At 38.4% G+C, this 11,357-nt stretch overlaps 1 protein-coding gene across 1 annotated transcript; it reads left to right on the forward strand.

Moving 5' to 3' along the window:
* The first annotated feature begins 4,020 nt into the window (after positions 1-4,020).
* Positions 4,021-7,890, forward strand: LOC135210067 (protein scylla-like). Its single transcript, XM_064242866.1, has 4 exons — positions 4,021-4,250; positions 5,475-5,655; positions 5,821-5,979; positions 6,137-7,890. Exons 1-4 carry the CDS (start codon positions 4,175-4,177, stop codon positions 6,222-6,224), a joined length of 504 nt encoding a protein of 167 aa, XP_064098936.1. The 5' UTR covers positions 4,021-4,174; the 3' UTR covers positions 6,225-7,890.
* The last annotated feature ends 3,467 nt before the right edge of the window (positions 7,891-11,357 follow it).

Raw genomic sequence — 11,357 nt, forward strand, 5'->3', positions numbered from 1 at the left:
CACCACACACACTTTCCTCACATGACCTTAGCACGGAGAAGTTTACCTTCGGCGTAATACTTTTCTTATTTATTGAGCGCCTTTTTTTCTTTTTTCTTTTTATTTATTTTTTTAAGGGAAATTTCCCTACAGTGAAAGGGTACTGCTTCAACTTTTGCTTGATTGTACGAACAAAAATTTACAGTTAAATGTGACTGCATAAACAAACAAGTAAACAAAAACACGCACATACATATGATGTATGTATATATATGGATATGCATGTAATATACATACATATATATAATATATATGTACACCACACACACACACACACACACACAAACATATATATATATAGATATATATATATATATATATATATATATATATATATATATACATATATAACATATATATACATATATATATAATTATAATATATACACACATGTATATATGCATTATATATTAAATATATATGTGTGTGTGTATAAAATATAGAATATATATATATATATATATATATATATATATATATATATAAAGAGAGAGAGAGAGAGAGAGAGAGAGAGAGAGAGAGAGAGAGAGAGAGAGAGAGAGAGAGAGAGAGAGAGAGAGCATCCTGTATTAGCGAAACGCCTCACTCACACCTAATGATAAACAGGCGCGCATGGGTGTGTGTGGTCTGACGTCGTCCAGAGAATTTGGCACTGGCGCTGGTGTTATGGTGTGGCACTGAGCTTATGGCCCTGTCATGCCATTTGGTTAAAGCAGCTAATCGGTTTGTTCGGAGACAAGGTGATCAAGCTGTAAATTTGTGCAGTTAAACCAGGTACCAGCAAGTAAAACAGTCGATTCAAGTAAAGATGTGAAAACTAAAGTTTACGTTTTTCTATTTCAGGCAGCGCGCCACTCTCACGACATGACATAATCGATCTAAGCTTCCCCAATTTGCATATATCAGTGATAATACATTGCACGAATGAGTGTGTGCAGTTACATACATCAATATCTTTCTCCTTTAAACCACATGCTTGTTACCATAGAAATAATAATCACAGCAAGTCCTCTAGGATGAGGTTATAAACCAAACCCTGACTGCAATCCACACCAGTCGAATAACTACCACCCACAATAAGATTCACTCACCAGGAGAAAAAAAACACGAAAAAGGTTTACTCAAAGGTTACGATTTCATCCGGGAATGGAACACGGATCTTCACTATATTTCTGAATTGGGGATGTGTAGATAAATGCATAAACACCCATGTATGTTGAACTACAATAGCATACATATACCTATATATAATATATATGTAGATGTATATATACACACATAGGACATAAGGTGAAATCACAACATGAAGGGGTCAGCCAGTCCACAAGTTTGTTTCCTGAGTTCATCATCTTCATGTATGATTAAAATAAAACTGACCGAATAAAGAGAATAAAAAAAAATATGACCCAAGTGTTTATATATAGAGGAACACTTTTCGAATCAAAACCGATGGTTTTACTCAGGTAGCCTTAATAAACAAGAACAGACCTTTCTTTCCATGGAAAGGCCGATTAAGCTCTAGATTCAACATGAAAAGGTGATAAGAACTGAAATGATTGATAATGTACGCTCAAATTTAGCAACATCTGTGGACGGAATTACAAGGCGCAGCTGCCTCTCTATCTATTTATATATTAAATCTCTCTCTCTCTCTCTCTCTCTCTCTCTACACACACACACACACACACACACACATATATACTATATATATATATATATATATATATATATATATATATATATATATATATATATATATATATATACACATGCACATACAACCAACCTAAACGTTTAAATCGCTATTTACTATACATTTTAGAGCGAGAGATATAGAGAGAGAGAGATAGAGAGAGAGAGAGAGAGAGAGAGAGAGAAATTCTACGCAAAGACAGAGTCAAAGTCTAGCCACCCAACGGGGTTTTTATGCAAAGCAAAACTCCCAGCAGTTGAATATGTGAAGTCAAGGGTGCCAAAAGCGTGTGCCTGGCCATGCCTCTAACCTTCTTTTATCCCCCACCCCAAAATTCTCACAAACCCCATCAACAATAACCCCCCCAACCCTCCAGCCGGCTCAGGCGTCTTCCCGCGGGGGATGGGGGGGGGGGGGAGTACCTCCCTCCGAGCACCCAGCCGGTAACCCGCTCCCCCCCACCGCAAATGTTGGATTGCTGATGCAACTTCAGCTTGTGTAGCTGTAACGATACGGGAAGGGCTTCTGCCAACTCTCTCTCTCTCTCTCTCTCTCTCTCTCTCTCTCTCTCTCTGCGTTTGTTTGTTATAGATATACTAGCGTTTGTTGTTCCATTACGAATAAATGAATGAAATTAAAATAAAGATCCCAGACTACCGCTGACATTCACATAACAATAATATGAATAGTAAGTACATAAACAAGAGACGTAAGATTGTGCGTTAGTGGGATTTATTTTACACAAACACACACACACTATATATATATATATATTATATATATATATATATATATATATATATATATATATATACACACACGCACACACACACACACACACGTGTGAATATAAAGATCGAGGAATAGATAAATACTAATCTATAGTACGTATGTATATTTACGATCGTGATCTAGAGTTATATACAAGAGTCATAGGGTTAATTATAAAAACATTAAACCAACAAATGTTTAAAAGATAAATGTCCCTGACTGCTAGTGACTAGCTTAGAAGCCAGGGGCCGCCGTGTAGTGAAAGGCTACAACTAACTTACTTCAATTGAGACATGGGAAGATCATATAGTACTACATACAGGCCACAGACCTGTCAAAGAGAGACGCTGTCTAAAATAACTGATAGATTGATTTTCCTATTATTTATGTTCTTGTTTAAGAAAACGACTGCTTACAGATGAACTGGCACCATTATTTTATTTTACTTAATTACAAAATACATGTATTACTGATCTATTTATCTGTTGGATTATTTCGGTGCGCATACATATCATGAAATATAATTAACGAAGTTGTGTTAACAATAGTTTCATACAATAGATGTGAAAACGTCTCCACATAAAACAAGCAAATAAAACTATTTTCATCACCCTGTGAATACCAAAGACGAGACATATTCTACATATTCCATTTTGCTACTACACTGTGACCTTATTTACGTTAGGAGTTGATAAGAAATGTTAATAATCTATAACCAAACACAAACAACTGATATGTAAACTAAGTTAACTAACCTAAAGTAACCATCAGTCTTGGACTTGATTATTCAGCATAGGATTCGTTTACAATCTGCAACTTCTGCTTCAACAAAAATGACCATTAGCCCTCACGACAATTAACACCGTTTATTAAGAATTATGCAGAGACTTATCTGATTGCATCATGACATCTTCGAAAGCCGATAAGGGAAAAGTCCCAGTGCTACATGAATTAAGGCAGCGCGCCGCGGCTGACGACACCGGCCGCCGAGTTGAACAAAGACACCGGGGGCCTTCCTTGTTGCCATATCGGAGCCATTTCTATTTTCGTTTTTTTTACACCCTATCTTCGCTGAGAACCGTAGCAGATTTGACGAACCCCCAGTAAATTTCATTTTCTAGCAGAAGGAGTTGGCGTTTTAAAGCGACAGTTTCTGTATCATCGAAGAAAATTGAAATGTACAGCGGTTGCAACAATGCAACACTAACCAAGTGGTCGCACATGCGCTGCGGTAGCTCCGCTTCCCAATCGTTTTCGTCCCTTTCCTTTATTGTGGATGATCGTCAATATTTACGATATAAATCTGAAACTGGGATAACTTTTTACACGGATGAATTTATAACACAAACATGAGATACCAGAACAAAGAGACGAATGCTGTTGTTACCGAGTATTGTTAAATAACTCGATTTCATGCTCTACCTCCAATCGATATTCACGGAATCTGAACGAAGCCGGCGAATAAAATTCTGACACACTTTGGCAACGAGCGATGCAACAAATACCCGTGTCGGACCGCGAGAGAGCCAGTCTACAGTTGGACGCCAGAGACACACACTGAGAATACCACATAGCGACACGCTACCAGTTCAGAGCTGAAGACTACTTTCGCCAAGACTGATCGCACAAGTTGTGTTTTTTGAAGTGTTTTAGAGTCCAGACATTTAGTAATGGCCCATCTCAAAGTGCTATCACATTCTACCTCACCACTGAGTGATCTTCTGGGGCCCATACCGACAGAAGAAGGTAAATATTGTTACATTCAAGCTTTTTATTTTGTGTAGCGAGCGCGTGAACGGCAGGTGGTTTTTCCGAGTTGTCAGCGGCATAATTGGCGGACAGAAAATCTAGATTAGGGCTTACATTTTCTTTTGCTTTTTGTTTTATTTACTTTCATACAGTTATAATTTAACATCTTCTGTAGCAGTGATCTGTTTCGGTAATTCAATACATTTTCTTTTTCTTAAGGGGCAGGTTCATAAAAGTTTAAAAGGTCGGTTGGTTTAAGTTTTTTCTTTTTTTAATATCTGCTTTTCCGCTTGTGAACTTTTTAAATTTGCCATATTGTAAACTGCATTAGAATTATTATCTGAAATTCGTTATAACATTAACCTCATATATACCGGTGTCAGTATTTAATATTGATTATTCAGTACCATACAGTAAAATATAGCAGTATATAAGAAAGCTTTAAATACAAAAAGCTGAGAGCACTCCTGAAGAAGTAAAACTCCTCTCAACCCAAAAAAATTTGGAGCCCCACAGCCTCTGTAAATGATCGTGTGACTCCCTTAGACAGTTTTGCAGTGTGACCCGAAGGCAGCAAGTATTACTTCTGACCTCTTCAGAGAGACAAGTCACCAAAGATCCTAATCAAGAAGTGTGTCCTCACGTTCAAAAACTAATACTCGGTGGCGTAATGACTACATGCGGAAAAGCGGCGGCTCTCTTTCTGCGGTTTTACGGTCGGGGAAACATTAGAAAGTGTGGAGTCATTGTGGGGAGGAGAGAGAGACTGTTGCTAGGCGGATTGTTACAGTAATTACTGGGAACGAAGTCACGGGAACGGAGGGGAGAGAATAATATTGCCTCTTAAGGTTTCTGCGGTTTTGTTAGGTACGAAGACTTTTTTTTTTTTTTTTTTTTTTTTTTTTTTTTTTTTTGCGGTCTTCTGGCCTCTGTCTTTTTTATTTTTATTTTTGTGGTCAGGAAGGTTTTAAAATTTTAATACGATTGCTAAATAGTTTAGTTAGACTGATGAACACATTTTTTGGCTATATAACAATAATCCAGCAAGCAATATATTTTTATTTAATGTTTTACAATACAGTTAGATGGTCTAATGGATTTTTTTTTTATCAGTCAAATGAAATTTTATCAACAAGCCAGTTCGAAAGTAGGATTTCAATCTAGAACCATTTAACTCGGAAATAGGTCACTAACGTTCTCTTTTTCCTCTCCTTTCAACAGACGTGACGGAAACATGGCTGGAAGACCCTACCGAAGCCCTCACCTGCTCGGTCTTGAGAAGAAGGGTCGAGGAGGAGGTTCGGATGAACACTCACAACAGCGTTATTCTGCCTCCCCATCTCCTCGACCAAGTGACTGAACACGTCCAGTATTTCGCCAAGGATGAGCCTTGCGGGCTTAGGTAAGGACTCATAAATTAATTTTAATTTAATTGTTTTTGCCTTCTCTGATGCTGAAATTGATTTTATATGCATTTAAAATTTAGTTAGCATTATTTAACTTTCGATTTAATTTAAAACTTTTTTTACAATCATGACTAACTTTTTTTTTTTCTCTCTTCCAACAGAGGTTGCGTTCTATTAGTTGTATGGGACGACGGAGAAAACGGCGCCCAGCAATTGGCACAGGTCAAAGCTGACACCGCCACACCAACCACTCACATCCTAGTGCTGACCCTACGACCTGACACCACTGCCTGGTACACCAAAATGGCCCGAATGCTTAGGTAAATATCTAATATAACTATTTTTTTGTGATGAATATTTTTATATATATCTGAATGACATAATTATGTATTAAGATATCAACGAAGAACAGAAATTGCAGTGACCAGTTCCTCTCCAATTTAACACTAACTCTGATTTTTTCTTTCCTCCCAACAGGTCATTAGACAAGAGAGAGAGGCGGCAGATGGTCGTATCCCCACAGTACGACTTGACCAAAAAACGCCTCTACAACTTCGAGGATTAGAGTCCAAAGTCGTACGCGCTCTCCCATTTAGTTTAGATCACCGTCAAGCCAACGAGTACAAAAAACAAAACTAAACTTTGTGAGCAGTTGCCGAAAGGGATTGGTTGCAAAAGCCTCCCTCCTCCTCCCCCTCCCCCCATGCTTCTGATCACTTATAGCAGAGCGAGGAAGAAAGACGCCGTGAGACGCAGAGCCCAAGAGCAGCAACAGCAGAGATTGCAGAAGAGCTGAATCCGTTGCAGATCACAGCGCATTAGTTGCATTTTGGGGACACTTCTGCCTGCTCAACCGGACAACCAACCACAAATGCAAGATCTTAAAATTCAGAAGTCGTCAGTCGGACGCTACAAAAGGGGATATATATCCCCATGGTCACATCCTGTTGGAGAACTTCGGCAGCTGTTCATATCATCACCATCATCATAATGACATCTTCATCCTCATTATCATCACTTTAGTTAGATCATTCTGGACATCCATTATCATTGCTTGGTTAAGTCGTTCTTAATGAGTTATTGAGAAGGATATGGCAGGGCTGCTGATCATATTATTGCAGTATATATCATCTCATTTTCATCAGAGAAAGTTTATTGAGCTCATCAGCACATTCTCCATTTCACAGTCATTCTAGGAACTCGGATACTCAATCTTAGATTGTAAGAAATGCCTGGAGAAAAACGAATATATATGTTATGTTATGTTATGAGAGGTTTTATCGATTCATGGTCCTATGTTATGAGAAGAACTCATGTTTCATTATGAGGGGATCTCATGTTTTATCATTCACGGTCTTCCCTCGATCTCATACACATGCATCTCTTTTTTTTTTTTTTTTTTTTTTTTTAGTCACGTATCACTTTTAGTTGACGTATCATCTTAGCTCATATTCATGTACCATTTTCAATTCATGTACCATTTTCGATTCATGTCTGTTACATAAGATTTATCGAAATTCATCTTGTAATTCTCATTATTTAAAAACTTTTTTATCTTAATCTTTTCTTGTAATCATTATCCGTAACAGCTTTAATTTTTAATCATATCGGTTGACAATGTAATCGTAAGACTCATAACATCACTCGTTAGTTTCTTGATGAGTTGTATTATTTACTTATAACAAACGTACGACGATTTGACTTGTCAGATAATACGAAGGTAACACTAAACTATAACGTGCATGGAAGTTTAGTATTATAATAATAATAACCGTTAGAGGATCATCCTTAAATGTGTAAGCTTTGTAGTAGTGGGACGACTACGTTGCCAAATGAGTTTGTAACTCTTAGTATTTTTATTGTCAGAAGTCATCAAATGATGTAAATGTGAAAATAACGTTAAAAAATACAGTCACTTTTGTGCAATGTTGTACGACAGCGAAAGCTGTTTTCAGGATACAAACTTTTATTACTCGTTCTGTATTACTGTTAGCTCCAGAATTTTGTAACATGAAAGCTAGAATTCAGAATTGAATGTACTGTTTAACAGGGATACTATGTAACATATATAAAATGTGAATCACTTCCCAATTCACGAAGGTGTTGTCATGTAACCTGGAGCTAATTGATATTTATTAACCTAGTCAGATGATAAGCTTCATTGTGATAATACTTCTGTTACTTTGTGATATTTTTTATACTATAATAAATGGTACAAATGATGAAAAATATCTCTGCATTTCTTTTCACACCTTAGTTCGGTTTAAGAGGTTGTTTAAGTTGGAATAAAAAATAAATACAATAAATGACAATGGAGAAGAGTATAGAAAAAAAATGAATTCTTTCACAATGGAAATGAAATATATTTAAAAAAAGCGAAATGAAATATATTTAAAAAAAGCAAGATATGCACGAAGAAAAAATGGTACTGGAAAGCAAACATCAGTACCAAAATATATTTGGCGTAATGAAAAATATTTCCTTCCAAAATTACAGTACATTTGGAATAAATGGAATTTATTTCTAACTCAAATTTCATCTACGAAGTAAATTTCTTTGGGAAACTAGAGCCATCTCGATGCTTTTACACGAGAAATAGCCTCGGCAATTACTTATCGACCCCACACAACGACAACTGTAACTGAATGCTAAATGAATTACGAACTCATCTGCATTCAGCGACAAAGCTGAATACCCAATGGAGCCCGAATGAGGAAAATGTAACACACGCATCTTCATATTCAATAGCCACGAGAAATGTAGAAGCTGAATACAAACGAAAACCCCGTAGGGCCCACTGTCTCATTGCACCTCACGTGCATTACTAAAGGTTCTTGTCAGCGTCCCTTTGCGCCCCCCCCCCCCCCCCCATAAACCCTTGACGCTCCCCCCACCCTACTGCTACCCCTTTCGTTCCTTTTACTGCACCTCCATTTATATCCTCTTCCATCCTACTTCCCATCCTCTCCTGGCGTGACACCTTTCAACCTTCATTTTACTTTTTTGAATTTTTTTTTTTTTTTTTTAATTGATACTTGGATTTAGCTTTCAAGTGGAGTTTTAGTTCCCTCATCTGTAACTGAATTTCTTGATAATTTTGACGAGAGAGAGAGAGAGAGAGAGCCGTCAGTACTGTAGGCATTACTAAAGGTTCTTTGCAGCGGCGTCCCTTCGGCCCCTACCTGCAACCCTTTCACCCCTTTTACTGTACCTCCATTCATATCATCTTTCTTCCCTCTCGCTTTCAGCCATCTCCTAATAATGATTTCGAAGTGCAACTGCTTCGAGGTTTTCCTCCTGTTACCCTTTTCAAAACGACCTCCTCTCAATTCCCCTTCCAGCGCCGAATGGCCTCACAGGTCCCAGTGCTTGGCCTTTGGCCTTCACTCTATTTTCCATTCCATTACTTTCATCGTTGAATGACAGCATAGGTTTAGCCTTCGGTCTACATTTTATATTCCATTCCTTAATGAATACTGAAATCACCAGACATACCAAAGAGCACGGTGCGAGGTGACAACTATTACCGCGAGAGGCGAAATTTTCTCTCTCTCTCTCTCTCTCTCTCTCTCTCTCTCTCTCTCTCTCTCTCTCTCTCTCTCTCTCTCTCTCTCCAAAGCTCCCGACCGAATAAAAACCGCCTGGTGACTGGTACGAAACATGACCAAAATCTCTGTCACAGAATCCATATCGAAATATGACGAGCTTTCGTGAGTTAGCACCTAAGCAAGGGCTAATGGTCTTGTCTCCACCTGCAACCAAAGAGGGTATTCAAGAAATTCAGTTGCAGATGAGGCAACGAAGACTCCACTTAAAAACTAAATGCAAGTGTCCATAAAATTTACACTGGACTCAAAAGAGGACAAGCGCGCACCTATTACAATATTTTTCTCATGAGGATAAACTCCCTGGAAAGCCGCCGAAAATGATATCCTATGTGTATATTCGTAGATTTATCAACAAAACATAAAACATAAAGAGTGCCACTATGTTACATTAAACACAATGAACCAGAGCTGTCAGTTTCCGTCAATGTTATGGATTTGGATTCTTCACACCTTGACCTGTAGTCTCACAAAAATTATAATAAAAGGCGATTTATGAGAAAGTTAAGCTGCTTTTATATCCACTTGAAACACGTGGATTGTCCACAATCTAAGGTTCGTAGGAAAGCCATGTATTTCATCAATATCTATTGGTTTTTCGTGATAGGGTATACACAACTGACGTCTTAATAATAACTGCTTCAGTTACATTTTGAAGCAAATTCTATCCGAGAACTAATTTGAACGTGTGTAGCAAAAATGGCAAGGAACATAAATGTAATAAAAATGTAAAAGCATACACAATAAACGATCATATATCTAAACAACGCTTACTGTAGAAGAATAAAATTTGGAATAAGGCATTTTAAAATCAAGATAAAACACGATATTCATTTATCTATTGTACTGCATTTAAAATAAAAATTAACGTGATGGTCAAAGTCTAAATGCCAACGATGAGGCAATAACAAAGTCGTCAAACTCACTTTCAACTGAAGCACTACACAACAGAAGGCGAATACACTACAATAAGGAAACCTATTACACTAAATGTCAAGTCGACACAGACTAATCACACGCTCAATCATTCATTCAGTTCCCTCTAATGTCTGACAACTTGCTGTTACATCGGGATTACAAGTGACGTCTTGAAAAAGAGCGCACACGAGTCTACACACAACTCGAATTGATGGAATTTCTCAGCAACTCAAGGTCTCTATGAGACGTTTCTAAAATCCCTTTACCAAAGAAGGCTCCTATTTCATAAACCACTCGCCTAATAATATTACCGGTGTTACCGACAACCTGGATTATCTTTCTGCAATTCAAAAAAAGAAACCCAAGCCCCATTACCCCAAAAAATGAACCCCCAGCCCCATCTTCCCCCAAATGAACCCCAAGTCCCATCTCCCCACACAAAATTAACCCCAAGCCCAAACACCCTAAAAAAAATGAACCCCCAGCCCCACCTCCTCCCCAAAAAATGAAGCCCCCAAACATGAACCCCAAGCCCCACCTCCCCGCCACAAAAAAAAAGTGAACCCCAAGCCCAACTCCATCAAAACTCGAACCCCCAGGCCCCACCTCCCCTCCCCTAAAAAATGAACCCCAAACTCCACTCCCCCAAAATTGAACCCCAAGCAACAACCCACCAAAATGGACCCCAAGCACCACTCCCCCCAAAATAAACCCCCGCAAAGTGAACCCAAAACCCAACCTCCCCCCCAAATCCCCCCAAAAATGAAGCCCCAAGCCCCAACCCCCCACCCTCAAATAAATGAACCACAACACAAGCCCAAACCAGCAACCAGGCCCCCGCCCAAATTGAACTCCCAAGTTCCCCCCCCCCCCCCCCCCCCCCCCGAAAAGAAGGTGACACATAGCCACAACAGAAGGCAATAGGAAGTGTAGGAAGTGTGTCTCTATAACACATCCTCGATAAGGTCAGTCGAAATTAAATAGCGAGAGAGCCTTGTGCTGTAACCGCAGTCATATACGAGTAATAAAACCACACACAGGAACATACCGCAAACAATAAATTCAATTTGGGATGTGATCATCTCGTTATGAAGTTACAGTTCTTATGTGAGTGAGTAATTCCATATTCATTCATGAGAAGGTATCTATTCACGCTCTACAACATGAAGAGGACA

Source organism: Macrobrachium nipponense, chromosome 39 (assembly GCF_015104395.2).
Source record: "Macrobrachium nipponense isolate FS-2020 chromosome 39, ASM1510439v2, whole genome shotgun sequence".
Classification (NCBI taxonomy): domain Eukaryota; kingdom Metazoa; phylum Arthropoda; class Malacostraca; order Decapoda; family Palaemonidae; genus Macrobrachium; species Macrobrachium nipponense.

Excerpts from the sequence above, each read along its gene's own strand:
- LOC135210067 (XM_064242866.1), top strand. The coding sequence starts at position 4,175 with ATGGCCCATCTCAAAGTGCTATCACATTCTACCTCACCACTGAGTGAT. Across the intron at positions 5,656-5,820 it reads GATGAGCCTTGCGGGCTTAG|AGGTTGCGTTCTATTAGTTG; the intron begins GTAAGGACTCAT and ends CTCTTCCAACAG. Across the intron at positions 5,980-6,136 it reads AAAATGGCCCGAATGCTTAG|GTCATTAGACAAGAGAGAGA; the intron begins GTAAATATCTAA and ends TCCTCCCAACAG.